Here is a 20526-nt window from a genome sequence, read left to right as displayed (position 1 = left end):
AGTGAAGAGGAACTAACAAGCCTCTTGATGAAAGTGAAAGTGGAGAGTGAAAAAGTTGGCTTAAAGCTCAACATTCAGAAAAGGAAGATCATGGCGTCTGGTCCCATCACTTCATGGCAAATAGATGGAGAAACAGTAGAAACAGTGTCAGACTTTATTTTTCTGGGCTCCAAAATCACTGCAGATGGTGATTGCAGCCATGAAATTAAAAGACGCTTACTCCTTGGAAGGAAAGTTATGACCAACCTAGATAGCATATTCAAAAGCAGAGACATTACTTTGCCAACAAAGGTCCATCTAGTCAAGGCTATAGTTTTTCCAGTAGTCATGTATGGATGTGAGAGTTGGACGTGAAGAAAGCTGAGCGCCGAAGAATGGATGCTTCTGAACTGTGGTGTTGGAGAAGACTCTTGAGAGTCCCTTGGACTGCAAGGAGATCCAACTAGTCCATTCTAAAGGAGATCAGTCCTGGGTGTTCTTTGGAAGGAATGGTGCTAAAGCTGAAACTCCAGTACTTTGGCCACCTTATGCAAAGAGTTGACTCATTGGAAAAGACTCTGATGCTGGGAGGGATTGGGGGCAGGAGGAAAAGGGGACAACAGAGGATGAGATGGCTGGATGGCATCACCGACTCAATGGACGTGAGTTTGAGTGAACTCTGGTTGTTGGTGATGGACGGGGAGGCCTGATATGCTGCAATTCATGGGGTCGCAAAGAGTCGGGCACAACTGAGCGACTGAACTGAACTGAATCATCCAGAATGATCTCATGTTGAGGATTCTTAATTTCATCACATCTGCACAAGACCCATTTCCCGGAAAACTCACATTCACAGATTCTGGAAGTTAGGGTGTGCACATATCTTTTAAGGGGCTACCGTTCACCCCATTATACCTCTAAAGCCCAGGTCCAGGCTTATCTAGCCAGACTCCTGGTGAGAAGACAAGAGTTGGCATCAGAACCTGCAACCAGGGGCCATAGGGGATCTCCCTGCCTCTGATTCAGGGATGGGGCCCTGAAGCTATGCTGCATTTGGCCTCCTGAGAACCCTGCTCCCTGAGGCCAGAAGCACCCAAGTCAGGGGTCCCAGCTTTCCTCCTAAACCCAGGGTCAGGCAGCTGCTGTCCTGGGAGCAAAAGCATGGGGAGGGCTTCTCTGTGCAGTCCTGTGCTCTGCTTGTGGAAGGAAGGGTCCCCACCTCATGCTTAATTCCCAATGACCAGGGCCGGGAGAAACAGAACAGGCAGTCCTGGTGCTTTTTGTTGTGGATTTTCTTCCACAGCCTTTTTCCTATTCTTAACTTTGGGAGGAACTCATCATGCCCAAGGGCAGTCATGTGCATTCAGCCCTGGATTCCAACCCCAGTCCTGCGGGAAAATGCAGATTCCAAGGCCCTGGGGGGACCCAAGCGAAGACCAAAGCATGCAGTAGCTCTTCACTACTCCTCCGTCTGTCTGTCCACTGGTCTCCCCAAATCCCCTCTCACTGACCCCCACTTTCTTAGCTTTACCCTTCTGCCTCAAATGGGCTGGCCCTATACTGAGGTGCTGTGTCTGAGCCACTTGGTGCTGACTGCCCCCCCAGGGATTCTGTGAGCCCTAGATGGATGGACGGATGGACAGACAGACGAAAAGTAAAGCCCTGCAGTCTTGAGACATTGGAGGTGCGCGGCTAACACTGCCCCTCCCCTGCCCCCTGGGGGATGGTCTTGGACTGACTGCGACCCCCAAGTTCTCTAAGCAGCCCAGACTGAAAGCGGAAGTGCCCCAGGGGACACAGGGAGCCAAGCCAGACCCCCCGCGGGGCGCGCCGAGGGTGGATGCGGGGCCGGGCCTCCCTCCTGCTGTGCTGCGCATGCTCCATGCCCCCCACCACGCCCCATCCCACGCGGAGCCGCCCCGGCCCTGCTAGTGCCCCGGCCCCAGCAAGTTGGAGCTGAACAGACAGACTACTGTGCAGGACGCGCCTCCTGCATGGCACCCAAGGGTAAAGTCAAGCCCCGTCGCCCCCTGAGGGTGGTGCCCTGGAGGGCTGCTCAGAGGTGGTGGCCTTGGCCTCGAACTTTCTCCGAGGCAGGGACGGGGGCGCGGTGCGGGGAGGAACGGAAGGACGGCTCAGAAGCCCGCGAGTCAGGTCTCAGCAGGTGGTTAGGGACTCCCTGGGAGGTGGCGAGCGCGGAGAGCTGCCGAAAAAGCCCTCGGGGCTTCCCTCCCCTTTCCTCTCGGTTTCTCTCCTCCGACTGCGGTTCGCGGCTGACTCTAGGGCTGCTCGGAGAGCGTCGCGACGCGAGTAAGTTTGGATTTTGCCCCTCTGCGTCAGGTCGCGGCACTCCCGCCCAGGGATACCCAGCCAACTGTCCGCGAACGTGAGCCCCTGAGGTCCCTGGACCGGCCCCCTTTGGTTCTCGGTGGGTGGGGCGTTGTGTTCCTGGGTGGTGAGGGATGTTAGCGGGGCCAAGCACACGCCGAGAAGGTGTGAGAAGAGGAAGCCAGGGGCCGAGCGGCAAAGCATGCCGGGCTCTGGACAGAGGTAGCAGTGCCAGCCCTCCGGCCCCCAGACAACAGCCAAGCACTCCCGGGGGCCAGGCTGCAGCGGGCACTGCAGATCCAGCCTTGGGGAAAAAAACCCGCAAATCCCTGCTGTGGACTGGGTGGGGGGGAGGGATCCGATTCTAGTGGCAAGAAATGGGCAAGAAAGAGTCGACGTTTGGAATTAAGAACCACAGAGTCAATGTATGGCCAAAACCACTACAGTATTGCAAAGTAATTAGCCTCCAATTAAATGAGTTAATTTTAAAAATAAGCAAACAGAAAAGAATCACAGAGTATGTTAACCAGTGCTAAGTGCTGCGAGGCAGAAATAGAGAAGAGAGGTCAGGTGCGGGTTTAAGCAGTGTGGTTAGAAGGCAACCTTTTGGAAAAACTGAACGGAGGTGAAAGATCATTGGGGCCAGAGGCAACAGCCAGTGCAAAGGCAAGAGCCACTCTGGGCTAGTGTGGAGCAGAAGAGGGCAAGGTCCGGAAGCTTCTCCACATGAGTGAGATAGGCACTCCATGAAGGGCTGGGAACAGGTAGCATCTCTCTGTTCCCCACCCCCACCCACGCAAAGAGCAGAGCCTGGAGACCCGGGTTGCGAGGTTGCTCCCAGAGGCCTTTGCTGGCCCCGAGCAGCTCTCAGACTGGTCCTCAGGCCTTTCCCCTGGGTGGCTGGCAGGTGACACGATCTCCGGGAAGGCTGCCTGGCACTGAGCATTTGGGGTCTTGAATTACTAAAGCCCAGAGGAAGTTCCAGCAGGGCAGAAGGCAGCCAACCCTTGTGGCCCCGTGCGTTCCTCTCGGTGGATGACAAAGCCCCAATTCCCTGACCCGCCCTCAGTGGGACTGCTGCATGCCTTCCCTGGTGTTTGTTTCCGTTTTCTTTTTCTGGGGAAATAGCCCCATCTCGTGGTCTTCAGAAGACATCAGCACTGAAGCCCTCTGCTTCTCCCTCTGGTGCCCACGTTTCCACCTGTCTCCATCCCGCGGCCCCCAGCCAGGCTCAGCCAGTGACGGGGAGTCTGCCTCCCCTCTGTGGGGTGGACCAGCCTGGAAGGGGCTGCCGGGTTCCCCAGACTCTTGGGACCTTCCCAGCTCCTTGCCCCAAGTGCTGCTATCTGAGAGGCCCTCACCTGCATACCTGGTGTCCTATCTCTGGGAAACCCGAGCCCCGGGGCCTAGAATCATCCTTCAGCTTCTCCCCTACTCTGGAGAGGCCAAAGTGTCTCGGGAGAAGCCACCCTCCAGTTCTACAAGCTCCTTCCATATCTTTTCTTCCATTCCTGCTTGAGAAGGTCACACTGTTCCTACCCGGGGCTTTTAGGGCATTAGGGTCTGTGAAAAGGACTTTCCTGTAGTTCAAACGGTAAAGAATCTGCCTGCGATGCAGGAGACCCTGGTTTGATCCCTGGGTCAGGAAGATCCTCTGGAGAAGGGAGTGGCAATCCACTCCAGTGTTCTTGCCTGGAGAATTCCATGGATAGAGGAGCCTGGCAGGCTATAGCTCATGGGGTGGCAGAGTCGGACACGACTGAGAAACTAACACACACACACACACACAGGGTCTGTGAGCACAGGGCTTGTCATGTTTCTTCCTAGGATTTGAAACTATGCTGCCAGTGGGGTGCTAGGTCCCAAGGATAGACGCTGCTGTGTGTAACCAGCTTGCTGGCTGGCACCTCTGATGCGCCTTGTGATACTGAACTTGAGCATCGGTCTCTGTCCACCAGTGAACTGTCCATGACGTGTTTCTCTTGGGTAGTCACAGTTCAAGTGTCTTCTCTCTTGAGGGCTTGCAGCACAACTTGGGATATAGGATTAGAGAAAACACCTCTTCCTTTAAGTTTTTCTGTGTTTTTCAAAATGGATGGTGACCTGGCAGTACAGTCATGATAGAGAAAAAAATAAGGTTGTGATGTGTTTGAAAACAATTTGGCAATAGTCTGAAAACCCTTGCTAATATCAGTATTCCACACACACACACACGCCCCTTCAGCTTGTGCAGGCCTCTTAGTGAATGATGGTGGTTTCCCAGTGAACATGGTAAAAGAGAATCCCTTGACAGTGACATTAAGTATATTGGCAACACTGTGCAACTGTCACCAGTAGCAACTTCCAAACACTTTGATCACCCTGAAAAGAAGCAGTCACCCCACCCCACCCAATCCAAGCCCCTGGCTCTCTGACTCCCTGGATCTACCTATGACTCTCTGGATATGTCATATGTTTTATAAGATTTAAAGATTTTTTTTATAGTGAGCTACAGAACAGTGACACTCTGGAGAGATGACATGCAGAAGAAGGGGTGAGTGCTGCGGGAAGGCGCACCTGATAATGGTAGCTAGTGTCCACAGGGTCCCTAGGCGGTGGCTAGTTTGAATGGTTTCTCAGGCTCCAGGACACAGGGACTATCCTAGCTGTCTGGTACCTGGCCCCAGAGTGTGAGACCTCAATAAGTGGGATTTGGGCCATGGGTTTAGTGGCCCAGGAGAGAGGGGCCCTGATATGGGAAGTCAGTGGGGTGGGAGCTTAGCAAACTGCCTGAGAAGGTGAAAGGAAAAGAGTTTTTCTTTTTTTTTTTTTTCCCACAATATTTATTTTAAATATTTTTAAATTTAATTTATTTATTTTAATTGGAGGAAAAGAGTTTTTAGTCATAATCTCAAAGCTCGATCGAGAAAGCTCTTGTGAAATCTTATCTTGCATCATATAAATAGAATCACCCAGTAGTTGTTGTTGTTTAGTTGCTCAGTCGTGTCCGACTCTTTGCGACCCCATCAACTGCAGCACACCAGGCTTCCCTGCCTTTTACCATCTCCTGGAGTGTGCTCAAACTCATGTCCATTGAGTCGGTGATACCATCCAACCATCTGTCGCCCGCTTCTCCACTTGCCGTCAGTCTTTCCCAGCATCAGAGTCTTTCCCAGTGAGTCAGCTCTTTGCATCAGGTGGCCAAAATATTGGAGCTTCGGCTTCAGCATCAGTCCTTCCAGTGAATATTCAGGGTTGATCATGCAGAATGTGGCCTTTTGTGTCTGTGTCTGGTTTTTTCACTTAGCATCATGACACCAGGTTCACCCACATGGTAGCGTGGGTCAGTATTTCATTCCCCTTTGCGGCCAAATAATGTTCCATCTTTGTCTAGATCATGGTTGGTTTTCCACTCTTCTGTTGATAGACACTTGGGTTGTTTCCACCTTTTGGAGATTATGAGTTGTTCTGCACTTAATTCACATGGGTGGACAAGTTTTTTTTCTTTTGGTGGACAGGTTTCTTTCTCTTTTTTTTTCTTTTTTAAGTGGACAAGTTTTTGTGAAAACATGTTTTCATTTCTTTTGAGCATATACTCAGGAGTGGAACTACTGGGCCTGATGATAACTATGTTTACTTACTAAGGAACTACCAGACTGTTTTCCCTTTTAACTTTGAGCATTGTCAAGCAAATGGACAAGTAGAATGATCTAACCAAGCCCAGTACCCACCTCCCAGGGTTAGCAGTGGCCTCCAGCTTGCCTTATGTGCTTGTTTCCCTCCCTCACTCTCTCTTCCTCCCTCCCCCTCTTTCCATCTCTCTTTCTTTTGTTTTCATTAAAATACTTGAAAGTCACTTCACAAGCCCTGTTCTCCCCAAATGGTTCACTGTGCATCTCTTGAGAAAGACATTTTCTTCCCTGACCCGGGGGCCACGATTCACTCACCATGTGGGCAGCAGTCACCCCACCCTCACCCTCCACTCCCCCTTTGATTCCTCTTTTGTTCATGCTAGCATGTCATCAGGGACTTCCACTGCACTTGGCTGTTGGCCACTTAACTCTTTTTTCATCCAGAACAATCTCCCTCCCCAGCCTCCTCTTTCCCCTGTGACACTGATTTGCAGAGGAAACCAGGAAACAGCCCACCTTCTGGATCAGTGCTGGCTGCTCCATTTTGGTGCCTTTAACCGATCCCTCTGTCCCAAGGTCCTCTGTAAACCAGAGGCTGAGTCCCAAGGCAGCATAGAATCAGGTCGAGCTTTGGCAGGAGCCCTACTGAGCATTTCCACCAAGGGAATGGACATCCCACCTCTGGGGGACATCCCAGCTCTGTCCCACCCTTAGGTTCACTTCATCTCTTGTTACCAGCAGTAAATAGGGAAGACATTATGACATCATGTGGCCAGCAGCCCTCAGCATTTCACCTCATGGTTTTGCAGGAAGGGGGACCCCTTCCAGAGCCCAAGAGTGGGCTCTTGTCTGACACTCGGAAATGAATTGTCCAAGGAGGCACACATCCTGAGACTTTACTGAGACGTTACAAGAGATTTTACTGAGAAGGGGCACCCAGGCAGAGAACAGTAGGGTAAGGGAACCCAGGAGAACTGCTCGGCCACGTGGCCTGCAGTCTCGGGTTTTACGGGTGGGATTAGCTTCTGGGTTATCTTTGGCAAGTCATTCTGACTCAGGGCCCTTCCTGGTGGCACATGCATTGCTTAGCCAAAATGGATTCCTGCAAAGAGGATCCTGGGACATGTGACATCTCCTTTTGGCCTTTTCCGAACTCTTCTGGTTGGTGGTGGCTTGTTGGTTATGTGTTCCTTACCAGGACCTCCTGTCGTAAAATAACTCACGCAAATGGTAATTGTGGTGCCTAAGATTTTTATCCTATTTTTCCAATTTCTGCCATTTTTTTCCTTGAAGTTAGCTCTAGTTCTAACTCTTCTTACTGCTCCTTTGAAGGTACTATGTCTTCTCCTTACTCTTTCTCCCCCATGCTGGTTGTAAAGTTTTCTCTTTTTCTTTGGTTTTCATCAGTGGAACTATGTTGTGCCTTTGTATAATTTTTCTTTTTTTAATTTCTCTTGCTTGATATTCTTAGAGCTTCTTAAATCTGTTGGTTAATACCTTCCTCTTATATTTAGAAAATCTTGTAAACATTTGTTCAGATCTGTTTTCTTCATAGATCTTCAGTTATAGTGTTTCATATGTCTCTTATTGGTCTTTTCTATATTTTCCACTTTTTTGTTTTTTAATGTCTGGGCTTTTATTTATGGTATTTTGTATCAACATGTCATCCAATTCAAAATTCTGACTTTTGTGTTACTCTCCTGTTGGTGGTGGTTTAGTTGCTAAGTCATGTCCGACTCTTTGTGACCCCATGGTCTGTAGCCTGCCATGCTCCTCTGTCCATGGGATTCTCCAGGCAAGAATACTGGAGTGGGTTGCCATTCCCTTCTCCAGGGGATCTTCCCGACCCAGAAATCGAACCCTGGTCTGCATTGCAGGCAGATTCTTTATCAACTGTGCTATGAGGGAAGCCTTATCTCCTATTAATACCATTTACTGAGCTCACTTTAGACGTTTCAGTTAAAGAGTATCCTTTTGATTCTTTTCTGATACAGATATTGTCTAGGAAAATTGCCATCTTTTCATGTATTTCTTCCATCTCTTTCACTATTTTCTTTAACATATTAATTATATTTTAATGTCTTAGTTTGTTAACTCAAATATGTAGATTGCTTATTTGGTTCTGTTTTGTGTTGTGTTTCTTCTTTTTGAGGTTTGTTCTTATGGTCCTATTTCTTGGTAATGTAGTTATTTTTAGTTAAATGCTAGAAATATAAATAATCCTGCAGTATTTACAATTAAATGTTAATTTAATTCATATTTTAGAATCTTTAAAATTATAGATACTCCTGAAGATTATATCTTCTCCTGGAAAAGTTTCACCCTTTCTTCACTAGGTTGATAAAGTGGAAGTTAGCCCCCTTAATTCAGGCAGGTACTGAATGGAATGCAGGTTGGGTTTTGTTTTAGTAAGGTATCAGCTGCCTTTGATTATTTCTGGGCTTTCATCTGAAAACCTAGTTTGTTCACCAGACTTCTTCCCTTAAAGGTTCCTTAACTCTTAAGTTTTGTATCATCAGTTCCCTGAGCTCTGCTTTTCAGACTTTCAGTTTAGTTTTTGGGCCTTTTTAGCTTCAGAAGTTCATATACACCATGAGAGAAAAAGATAACCATATGCTTAAGATGTCTCATGTCTCTGATTTTGTTACTACAGCCTTCTCAGACTGCTTTAAACTTCTGCTCAGGACAAACTGTATTTCTCAGCCTGTTCCCTGTGCCTTGAGTTGTCCAAGAAAAGAACATTAAATTAATTATCCATGGTTATCTCCTGAACTTTAGTCCCTCTTGTTCTCACTGCTTGGGCAACTCTTAGGTGCTTTCTAAGAAATGATTTTGTATTCATCTGGCTTTGCCAATTTGGGGAAGAATTATTGGTTTGTTATAAGCTTTTTGTCCCAACTTGGAGGTTAGTTTCATAGCTACTTGCAAGTGATTTAGTATTAATTTTGCTCTAGTCACTGACAGTTGATGGTGTTTCTTTAAAATAAAAATGTACTCCTTTAATTGGTGCAAGGACATTTCAAGTTGAATTCTTTTGTCATTTGTTAAGATATTTTTCCCCCATCATTCTACTACTTCTGCTTCCCTGGTGGCTCAGACCGTAAAGAATCTGCCAGCAATGCGGAAGACCCGGGTTCAATCCCTAGGTTGGGAAGATCCCCTGGAGGAGGGCATGGCAACTCACTCCAGTATTCTTGTGTGGAGAGTCCCCATGGATGGAGGAGCCTGGCAGGCTACAGTCCATGGGGGTCACAGAGAGTGGGACACAACTAAGCGACTAAGCACAGCACATTGTTAACTGACAGCTCATTGTGGGTGATAAGGAAATTTGGGGCAATTTAAATTGTTCCAGGGACCCTGTCCCCTTGCCCTTTCTCAGGGCTCAAACAGGCTGTGACACCCACTCTTCCCCCAACGGCCCAGCTGGGGCCCATCTTTGGGCTGGGTATGGGCCATGCCCTTTGCCTGCTACTCTCTTTGCTCACCCCCAGTCCACAGCTCTCAGCCTGTGCTCTCAGAAAGCACCCTCTCTCCCAGCATTGGAGCGGGGGAGCCTCCATCATGCATTCCACCAGCTTTGTCTTTCTCTTTCTCTGAGAGCAAGTCTGTTTACAAGTGAAAGTGACGTGTATTTGAAGTTTTTCTTTAAGACCCCTGAGCTCGATCTCCTTCTGCAGGGCTTCCCTGGTGGCTCAGTGGTAAAGAATGTGCCTGCCAATGCAGGACACACGGGTTCAATCCCTGGGATGGAAAGAACCCACATACTGCAGAGCAACTGAGTCCATGCACCACAACTACTGAGCCTGTGCTCTAGAGGCCAGGAGCTGCAACTACTGAGGCCACATGCTGCAACTGCTGAAGAGAAGCCACTTCAGTGAGAAGCCCGTGCACCACAGCTGGAGAGTAGTTCCCACTCTCTGCAAATAGAGAAAAGCCCATGCAGCAACAGAGACCCAGTACAGCCAAAAATAAATAAAATCATATATATATATATATATATATATATATATATGTAATATATGTATAGGCTTCCTAGTGGCTCAGACAGTAAAGAATCTGCTTGCAATGCAGGAGACCTGGGTTCGATCCCTGGGTCAGGAAGATCCCCTGGAGAAGGGAATGGCAACCCACTCCAGTATTATTGCCTAGAGGATTCTATGGACAGAGGAGCCTGGTGGGTTACAGTCCATGGGGTTGCAACTAGAAAAAAGCCCATGCAGCAGCAAAGACCCAGAGGAGCCAAAAATAAATAAATAAAATTGTATATATATACATATGTATGTATATGTAAAGAACTCTGACCTCAGGGGCAAGGGAGTGGCAGTGGGGCTTCCAGAGATAGCTTGAAAGTCAGGATTGAGGGGCTAGTCATGTGGTAGGAGGGCTGAGAGAGGAAGGAAGTGAGAAAAGGAAAGAAAAAAGACACTCCCTTAACAGTCTGGCAGCCTGGCTAGGCGGGTCCAGCATGAGGAGAGATGGAATCCTTGTCTCCTGAGGAGACGGGACAGAAGCTCAGCTTTGGAAAGTGTTATGCATTGAATTTTGTTAGCAGCTCTGATTGGGGCCTTATCTGGACAAGGTCACACAGTGCATAGGCTCAGCTCACATCAGTCTCTCTCCACCCCCTTAGCATCCCTGTGCCCCCAAGATGGCAGCCATCCTGACAGCCAGACCCAAGGTGAGTGGGGCTCCAGCACCTTGGCCTGGCACCACCACCCCCCCCGCATCAGCCTCCATCTGTTGCATTTTCCTGTCCCACTGTCACAGCTCTTGCTGAGCTCTCTGGGCCCCACCACGATCCATGTTTTTTGTTGCTGCCAGCTCATCCTGGGACCCATGGGGGTAAATTCCCCTGAAACCACAGCAATGGCTTGTTTTAGGTGCCAGTATCTTTTGAGGATGTTGCCGTGTACTTCACCAAGACAGAATGAAAGCTTCTGGATCACAGACAAAGGAAGCTGTACAAGCAAGTGATGCTAGAGAATCACCACCATTTGGTGTCACTGGGTAAGGATCCTGCACACAGTCAGGCCCCCATCCTGTCTCAGAACTCAGTTTATTTCTGAGTTCCTTTTCTTGCTAGTTACTATGATTCTAAGAATAAATGCATTTCCCCATCAGTCAGTAATACACTGGTGTCCAGCTTTTACCTCAAAGACAGTTTTATCTAAATGGTTTTAGGCCTATAGGTATTTTGATATAAAATCGGGGGTTAACTAAACCTCATCTACCCAAAAGATAAGTGCAAGTTATGCTTGAAAATTTATATGCATTAATTTATACTTATTTTTACCAAGGTTGCCTTTTATGTACATTTCATATTATAGAGTTTAGAAGCATCTGTTCCTTGCATCAAGCCATATACAGCCCAGGGCATAGAGGCCCAGGACTTGGTTTTCCAGTCTGGAGGCATCTGGTAAAAGCTGGCAAAGGCTCCTCCACTGTCCCCCCCTTGGTTGTTTCTGCCCCTCACCAGGCAGTGAGGTTTGGTGTAAGGAACAGAGACATCTCCTCTCTTACATGGTGAAACAGGCAGCCTTTCAGCTCTGTTCACTTCTTGATACCCCCTGCAGCTTTACTCCAGCCCTCTGTCTGTCCTTCAGTGTCTCTACACTAACTCCCCACTTCCCACAAGGCTGCCCATCTTTCAGGCCAAATAATAATATGGTTATCTTCTTGGCCCAAATCACCACCTACTTAAGACTCTTCATACACTCCAAGCCCCTTCATACACTCAGAGCTCTTTGCCCCTAGAGGGACTGTGCCTTTTTTCAGGACCTTCCCAGTGACACTTTCTAGAAAGTTCTTTATTCTCTGGTCCTGAAGGTACTAATGCTGGACTGAGTCCAGGAGTGATTAACCTTCTTCTCCATGGACAGGATTTTTATTCTCCAAGCCTCAGCTGATCATCCAGCTAGAGCAAGGAGAGAAACCGTGGGTAGCAGATATCCACAGAATAAGGATCACCACAGGGATGTACGAGTGAGGGGAGCTCTACTGGCTTGCCTGAGCCATTGGCAAAGAGCAGCAGTTGATGGAGGGTGGCATGGTCACTTTGGGTTGGACCTTCTCTTTCATGGCAGTTTTAAATCTGCCATGGAATCCTCTGTCTCACAACAGCTCTTCTGTTTTTAGCTCACTGCTACCTCCTCCCCTCTTGCCTTCCTGTCTGCTGATGGTCATCTTGCTTTCTCTCCCATGTCCTCAACTCCTGATTCAGCTCTTCTCAGCCTTGGAGTGAGGGTGAGGGTTAAAGAACAAACCTAAATTGAGACCCAGGAAGGTAGTGACACTTGGTGCTCTCTATGTCTTTCCAGGTGACAGGATGAATAGCAAGCTGCCAATTTCAAAGGAGAAAAATTGTCCAGAAGAACTCCCAGGGGCCAATCTTCAGGTTGGCAACATGGGCCAGGTAACCGGGCAGTCGGAGGAAACACTTGAGCACAGACAGAAATATGCCTGTTGTCCACAGACAAGTTCCAGCAGGGGTGACCCTCCTGAGGAGAAAGGCCAAGGCAGCTCCCCAGGTGAGGGAAGAGAGATGCAGGGAAGCAGCTGCGGAGGTAAGCAGGATTTGGTTGTAAGGCAGCCGAGTTTCAAAGACACGGAGAGGCGGTTCGTGTGTCAGCAGTGTGGGAAATCCTTTACCCGGAACTCCAGCCTTGTCAAGCACCAAGTCATCCATAGTGGCGTGAAGCCCTTTAAGTGTGGTGAGTGTGGGAGACATTTTCAGCACAAGTTCTCACTCACGGAGCACCAGCGCACCCACAGCGGTGAGAAGCACTATACATGTGGTGAGTGTGGAAAGACTTTCACACGTGGCTCCAGCCTCATGAAACACCAGATTATCCACACTGGCGAGAAGCCCTATGGGTGTGATGAATGTGGGAAACGCTTTGGGCGCAAATTCACACTCACGGAGCACCAGCGCACCCACAGCGGTGAGCGGCCCTACTCCTGTGATGTGTGTGGCAAGGCCTTCACCAGGAGCTCCAACTTAATTGAGCACCAACGCACGCACAGCAGTGAGAAGCCCTACACATGCAGCCAGTGCCCAAAAGCCTTCAAGGGCATCTCCCAGCTCATTCACCACCAGCGTGTCCACAAGGAAGAGAAGCCATTCACGTGCAAGGAGTGCGGAAAGGCCTTCCGGGGGCATTCAGGCCTCAGCCAGCACCGCCCGGTGCACACCGGTGAGAAGCCCTATGAGTGCAGTGAGTGTGGGAAGACCTTCAGCCGGCGATTCAACCTCCTCAACCACCAGATAGTGCACATTGAGAAGAGACCTTACGTGTGTCAAGAGTGCGGAAAGGCGTTCCACCACAGTTCTGCCTTCCTGAAGCACTGGCGCACCCACAGCCGCCCACAGCCCTGTGCCTGCGGCCACTGTGATGACTGCAACCAGGCCTCCAAGGAGAAACCACAGCCTGACCAGCAGCCGAGAATTCACCAGAACCTCTTGGAAGGGAACAACTCAAGAGATGGACCTGGCCTGCCAGGACCTCCAAAGAGCCACTGCAGAGTCCCGCCCAGAGAATGAGAATCACCTTCAAGACTCCAGCTGTGCCACTGCCCCAGCACTGCCATCTGACTGGGTGCTCTGCAGGAAGGCTGACTTTAAGATGAGCCCTCCTAGTCCCCCTCCCTTCCCTCGTTGATGATGCAGTTGTACCCCAGAGACTGCACCGAAGACTGGCCCCTTATCACATTTGTATTCCTCACTGGAGCAGCTGAAAATGCCCTTGCCCCTTGTGCCTGGGGCCTGCGTGCTGTGGGTGGGAGGGAGCGAGTGCTTTGAGTTAAGTAGTGACCCATATCATCTCATAGGGGGCCTTCACTTCATCCCAAGAGTTGTTAGTGTTTTCAGGTAGAAGACACAAAGAGCACTTTAATCCTTTAAAAGCTTAGTAGTGGAAGGGACTTGGCAGCACTCAAAATTGTGGGCTCCACATCGAGGCTGTGGCTGGACTGTGACATCACCTAAAATTCATCAGAAATGGTCTGAGAAAGGACTCAGAGACTGCGATGGTAAACTGCTCGTGCCCTCTTTGTGTGCCCACACGTCAGCCCATGGAGAGTGGCATCTCCCCAGGGGGTAATTCACAGGACACCCTGCTTTTGTGCTGAGCAGTGGCCCATAATTTTTCCAGGCCATTTGACTTTGTGCCTGAAAGCCGCAGCCTCCCATGGGCACCGCCAGCTGCTTCCAGGAGAAGCAGCACCCAGGACCCATCTTTTTGGAGCTCGGGGGATTTGGGAGGACAGCTTCCCTGGGCCCTTCAAAGAGGATGAGGCCTGGGGACTCTCGGCTTCCCCTCTCAGAGAGAGGAGCCCTTGGGCTCAGGTCCCTCCCAACTGCCACCAGCTGCCCTGCTGCCTTTCATCTCCTACCCGCACCCTGGCTCACCCCACCCACTGCCTCCAGATTCAGCCTGCAAGGGCCAGGCTGGTCTGTCTGCTCCTCCTCCCCACCCTCAGTGCCTAAAGCGCCCAACTTAAGTTGCTTCTCCCCCTGAAACAGCAGCCCCTCATGCCTAGTGCTGATCAGGAGGAAAGCAGGCCAGGTTAGGAATTTGCACAGAGCAAGCCCAGTAATGGCTCTTGCTTTCACATGATGTTTGTTACAATATTAGAGGTTCAGTTGCTTTCGATGTTTCTGCATTCAGGTGTAATGTAAGTCATAGTAGAAATTTTTGCTATAGGGGAGTGTCAGGGAATCGCCCCTTAAATAAGAATCCTTCCAACCCTCTCAGAAGACCTCAGGAAGGAGAAAGGGGCCTACCTCAGGCCTGACGGTCAATTAGCTTGCTGGCAAGCCTGGCTCGTCTTCTCACTCCCTCCCCTATCCCTGCAGAGACAGGGTGAAGCCTTCAAATGGCACTTTACTGCAGGCCACCCTCTGCCCACCCTACCCACAGAGACTCTGCAGGGGAGAGTTTGTGCTGCCTGGGGGGAAGTTGCTGGCAGGTCTGGATTGTTCTGCCCACACTGTCCCCAGAGCTGGGACCAGGAATTCTGCCCCTTGCCCTTCTCAGCCCTGCATCCCAGTTGGATCGCCACCTGCCAGCCCCCTTCATCACCCGCCAGGGTCTTTGGCTCAGTCACACGGGCTGCCAGAGGGCAGGCAGGTGGTGGGTGTGCTGGAGATTTCCCCCTCTGGGCCTCTGAGAAGCACGTACTTCCCCTGCCAGAAACTGGGCTTGGAAATGTAGGGCTCCTGCACATGCTGCTTGGAGCGCCCACTGCTTGAACGACTCTGAAAGTGAGAGGGAGAGAAGGAGATAGAGATCGAGTCATTTCATACAGTTATATGACCACCACTTGTGCACATTTGTGACTTAGGAAAAGTTCTTTAGTTGTTGTAACTTGCTTTTATTTCAGCCTCTCTTTGCTCTGTGTGTCACGTTGTCTTTGAGCCCAGCATTTAGTAAATATTTGTGAAATGAATCTTGTCCCCTTAGCACATTGACCTCAGGTTTTAGACCACAGTTGGCTCCAACCTTACCTTTTGGCAGTGGAAAGTATTTGCAGCTTTGGATTTTCCACTAGAAAAAGACATTTTAAAGGAGTGTTGTCTTTGGACTCTCTGGTGAGGTCACTGGGAAGTGTGTTGTTCGTCTGAGGTGCCAGACAATCTGTCTTAAGGCAGCAGGGCTTCAGGAAGCCCATCCCCACAAAGGGCAGGGGATAGGGGCCTGAGGCCATGTGCTTGGGCTCTGGTCCCCTTTTTGTTCAGCTGAGGACCCAGGATAGGGGCAACAATTGCTTCATGACGGACCCGGAAGGAGCGTAAATCCATGCACAATGCTATCCATTTCCATCGCTCTAGAAAGTGAATGGCTTCACTCCTATGGGTCAGTAACCAACTTTTAATAAAGAAAAGGTGTATCTCCCCAGTACAGCATCATCCCATTGGTTCCACTGGATAAGCTGACTAAATTTTGAACGTGAGCACCTTTTTTTACCTTGGTACCCACCTAGAGATGACTAGATACTGGGGGTACAGGTGGTGATGTCTGATTTTTCAACAGAAAGTGGACTTGCCTGGAGAGATGCAAGCAGAGATGCCAGGAACGTGTGCTCTGGTCTCAGTGCCCTGAAAGGCTCCAGGGTTTCTAAGTGCTTACCCAGATATATGACATGTATAAGTGATGCATCTTTGGTTTGGCATTTCTCCATTTCATCTCACTCCTCTTCATTAGATTTTCACGCCTCTTCATTAGCACATGTGGTGGTAATCAATCGGGTATTCATCAGGAACTAAACGGGTATCACATGGAATCATCCAGAGTGTCCAGAGAGGATGCTTGCTATTTGCCTTCTACCATGCTTTGAAATCGGGCTCCCCTCTCGCTAGGTGGGGAACTGCAATTGTGGCCCGCACTTGCTTTCTGATGACGACTGGAGTGTAAAAGCTGAGACTGTTGGGGAATGTCTTGCCTGCTTTTCGCCACCTGCCCCCCAACAAAATTCACACTCCACACTTCTGGACTGGGCTTCAGCTCCGAAGATGACCCTGTCGGATGCTGGATCAGCCTGTAGCACATGATTTGCTCTTCCAAATTTGGGACACTTTTTAAGAGCTGTTTAAGTGCTGCGGCAGTATCTTCTCATAACTGGTCAACTGTCCCAACTGAATTATTTGACTTTGGGTGTAAACAAATAAGGAAGGTCTGGGTGTTGGTTTGAAGTAACAGCAGTTTGGTGAAAGGTCTCAGGAAGGGGTGCTGACCTAGACTGGGGGAGGGGGAGCCAAGACAGTGTGTCTGGGCGTGAAGGGAAGCCAGGACCCCTCCAAGCGGAGCTGCATAGAGACCAAGGGCAGCCACCCAAGGCCACTGGGACTCCTAGAACAGGAAGGCAGAGCACCCCATCAGTGACCTGGTGTCTTAGACCTTTTGCTTACATTGCCTGCAAGGCTTGTTCCCCCCCTTTGTGAAGCTGCCTGGTGCCTGAGAAGGGGGCTCAGGATTCTGTTGCCATTGTTGTTGAATGTCCTTAGTTTCTAACTCTTTACTGGATGGCTTCCCCCTCACTCTTGGGGCTGGTTCTGGCCCATGCTGTGGCAGCCTAGGGGAAGCAGGATGCCCAGGCTGGAGGCAACTCCCTGTGAACAGTTCCAGAGGGGCCAGGACCCTGCTTTTGCCATTCCTGCCTTGGTAGGGGGACACGGCAGCTTTCAGTTCAGGATGCTGAGTCTTTCCCTGGTTAGGTAGCAAAGTGCTGTGTGGAGGTCAGGGTAGAACTTAGTACCAGGTGAACTTTGAAGACGAGTAGAGATCATGGGATTTCTGGGAGGATGGAGGGCTTTCTGTAGGGCAGACATGGGGTAAAGAGTCATTAGAACCAGTGCACAAACAGCTAGGAGTGTCAGACGAAGAAGCGTGGTCTATAGCTGGCTCCTGAAGAAGAGCAGTTTTTTGTAACATGAGAGAATTATTCTAAGATCAAGGAAGAAAAAAGTTGCAGATGATAACTGCTAGAGTTTGTGAATTTACACATTGAAGACCACTAAGTGTACACTGGAGTCATCTAGACAGTTCTGAAGAATTTTCCATGCAGAAAGTGGACAAAAGGACAGAGTACTGGAGGGGCGGGGAAGGGCAGACAGGAGTGGCCAAATTTGCAAAGCACCCTGGGTCGTGGCTTGCTGCCATTTATTCCCTCAAGTCAGTTCCCACTTGTACCTGTACTTAGATGGTTTCCTCTTGTGCTAGCCACAGTGTGTCCATGACATCACAACACAAGGGTCCTCTAGGATTTGAAGGTTGCTGGTTCATCTTTCAAAACCTGCACATATTCAGAGTGTACAATTGGATGAGTTTTGATACATATCCACCTGTAAAACCACAGCAGTGAAGATGGTGAATGTATGTCCATCACCCCAAAAAGTTACCTTGTATGCCCCAGTGCTCACTCCTTCCTACCCCTTCTTGCCACCCCCGCTTCTCACACCGATTGTTCTTCCTGTCACTCCACATTGGTTTGCCTTTTCTAGAATTCTGTGTAATTGAAATCTTGCCTGACTCTCAGCATAATGACTTTGAAGTTCATCCAGGTTGTTGTGTGTTTGTAAGTTCTTCATTTTTTAATCACTAAGTACTAGTCTTATTGTCTGAATGGATCAAAATGATTTTGGTACATTCTTGGGTTTTCCAAGCTTTGGCCTATACAAATAAACCTGCTGTGAAGTTTTGTGTGCAATTTTTTGTGTGGACAGATGTTTTCCTTTCTCCCGCATATATAGCTAGGAGTGGAATTGCTGGGTCACATAGTAAGTCTATGTTTAACTGTTTGAGGAACTGCCAAAGTGTTTTCCAAAGCAGTTGCACCATGCTACCTTCCCACCAGAAATGTATGAGGGGTCCAACTTTGCACATCATCCCAATACTTGTTTTTGTCCATCTTTGTGATTCCAGACATCCTGGTGGGTTGAAGTGGGATCATGTTGTAGTTCTGATTTGCATTTTCCTGATGATTAATGATGTTGAGCAACTTTTTACAACCTCATCAGCCAGTCATATATCTTAACTGGGCGATGTGTGTGTTTATATTTTTTTACTTTTTTTTGGCTGCACTATGGAGCTTACAGAATCTCAGATTCCTGACCAGGGATTGAACCCAGGCCTTCCACAGTGAAAGCGCTGAGTCCTAACTGCTGGACCACCAGGGAATTCCTCATTTTTTTTTAACTTGGGCTGTCTTGTTATTTAATGTAAGAGTTCTAGATACAAGTCCTTTGTCAGATACTTGTATTGAAGATATTTCTCCCAGACTGTGGCTTCCCTTTTCTTTTCTTTTTTTTTTCCCTTTTCATTTTCATAGCTGTTTCTTGATGAGAAGGAATGGTTTTATCTTGATGAAGTCAAATTTATGAATTTTTAAATTTTATAGCTTGCACTCTTCATATCACAGTTAAGAAATCTTTTCAAAACTTGAGCCACTAAGATTTGATCCTCAATTTTCTTTTTCTTTTTTTTTCCCAATGTTCTTAAACAAGTTGTATAGTTTTGTTGTTCAGTCGCTCAGTTATGTCCGACTCTGCAACCCCATGGACTGCAGCACACCACACCTCCCTGTCCTTCACCATCTCCCAGAGCTTGCTCAATCTTACGTCCATCGAGTCAGTGATGCCATCCAACCATTTCGTCCTCCGTTGTCCCCTTCTCCTCCTGCCCACAGTCTTTCCCAGCATCAGGGTCTTTTCAAATGAGTCAGCTCTTCGCATCAGGTGGCCAAAGTATTGGAGCTTCAGCTTCAGTCCTTCCTATGAATATTCAGTGTTGATTTCCTTTAGGATTGACTGGTTTGATCTCCTTGCTGTACAAGGGACTCTCAAGAGTCTTCTCTAACACCACAGTTTAAAAGCATCAATTCTTTGGCACTCAGCGCTTATGGTCCAACTCTGACATCCATACATACATGACTACTGGAAAAACCATAGCTTTGATTATATGAACCTTTGTCAGCAAAGTAATGTCTCTGCTTTTTAATACACTGCCTAAGTTTGTCATAGCTTTTCTTCCAAGGAGTAAGTGTCTTTTAATTTCATGGCTGCAGTCACCGTCCGAAGCGATCTTGGAGCCCAAGAAAATAAAGCCTGTCACTATTTCCATTGTTTCCCCATCTATTTGCCATGAAGTGTTGGGACCAGATGCCATGATCTTAGTTTTTTGAATATTGAGTTTTAAGTCAGCTTTTTCACTCCTTTCACTTTCCTCAAGAGGCTCTTTCTTTAGTTTCTTTTTGCTTTCTGCCGTTAGGGTGGTGACATATGCATATCTGAGGTTATTGATATTTCTCCCGGCAATCTTGATACCAGCTTGTGCTTCATCCAGCCTGGCATTTCACATGATGTACTCTGCATATATGTTAAATAAGCAGGGTGACAATATACAGCCTTGACGCACTTTTGTTATAGAAGTTGCATAGTCTTAGTTTTTACATTTAGGTCCATAATCCATTTCATTAACTTTGTGTATGGTGTGGGTCAATTCACAATTCATTTTTTCTATATAGATATCTAGTTTTCTTCAGATCCATCTGCTAGACACCTGTCATTGGATTTGAGACCCACCTGGCTAATCCAGGATGACCTCATCTCAAGATTTGTCATATAATTATATCTGCAGAGACCCTTTCTCCAAATAAGGTCACATCCACCAAGTCTAAGAATTGGCATATCGAGGTCCCCGTAGAGCCCAGACAAGAACATAGTGGAACCCAGGGAGCTGGTGGAGGGATGAGGGCAGTGGGCAGGGGGCAGCAGGTAGGGCTCAGAGGTCATAATGAGAATCTCAAACATGCCAAGCCTCTAGGCCAGGGTTCCAAGGAGCAGGAGCTGGATTGTCACTGACGCTCACCACTCAGCTGATGTGTGCCCTGCCCTGGGTTCAATCCATCCTCCTGGCACAACTGTACTGTGTCCATTTTACAGAGGGAGAAACTGAGGCCACCCTGTGAAGTCCTGTCTGCTGGTCACAGAGTTGGGGAACAGGGTGGGTAGGGGCAGGGCCCAGCACCCAGGCTCTTCCCCTTGGCAAAGTCCCCACACATCACCAAGAGTCAAGGCTCTGTCCCAACTGCTGGGTACCTCTCACCACCTCCA

The 20526-nt window shown here is 48.7% G+C and overlaps 1 protein-coding gene and 1 long non-coding RNA gene across 4 annotated transcripts; one reads left to right on the top strand and one right to left on the bottom strand.

Annotated features, from left to right (window-relative positions):
• Positions 1 to 10547: 10547 nt before the first annotated feature.
• Positions 10548 to 18122, top strand: ZFP92 (ZFP92 zinc finger protein). Of its 3 annotated transcripts, none has more exons than XM_086385857.1 (3): positions 10548 to 10596; positions 10799 to 10925; positions 12236 to 18122. In XM_086385857.1, the coding sequence occupies exons 2-3, from the start codon at positions 10892 to 10894 to the stop codon at positions 13456 to 13458; spliced, it is 1257 nt and encodes a 418-aa protein (XP_086241983.1). In that variant the 5' UTR covers positions 10548 to 10596; positions 10799 to 10891; the 3' UTR covers positions 13459 to 18122. The 3 variants fall into 3 exon arrangements, with proteins under 3 accessions (XP_086241983.1, XP_086241984.1, XP_086241985.1); XM_086385858.1 differs by lacking the exon at positions 10548 to 10596 and adding an exon at positions 11798 to 11894 and having other exon boundaries at positions 10877 to 10925; positions 12198 to 18117; XM_086385859.1 differs by lacking the exon at positions 10548 to 10596 and adding an exon at positions 11798 to 11899 and having other exon boundaries at positions 10877 to 10925; positions 12233 to 18117.
• Positions 16642 to 18432, bottom strand: LOC147341071 (uncharacterized). The gene is made up of 2 exons (XR_015158223.1): positions 17606 to 18432; positions 16642 to 17229 (listed from the first exon to the last, which is right to left on the bottom strand). It is a non-coding gene; the product is annotated as an uncharacterized LOC147341071 (long non-coding RNA).
• Between the last annotated feature and the right edge of the window lie 2094 nt (positions 18433 to 20526).

This window comes from Bos grunniens, chromosome X, assembly GCF_055505025.1.
Source record: "Bos grunniens cultivar Pamir isolate PY7600 chromosome X, Bosgru_T2T1.0, whole genome shotgun sequence".
NCBI classification, from domain to species: domain Eukaryota; kingdom Metazoa; phylum Chordata; class Mammalia; order Artiodactyla; family Bovidae; genus Bos; species Bos grunniens.
This window is presented reverse-complemented; position numbering and strand designations above follow the sequence as displayed.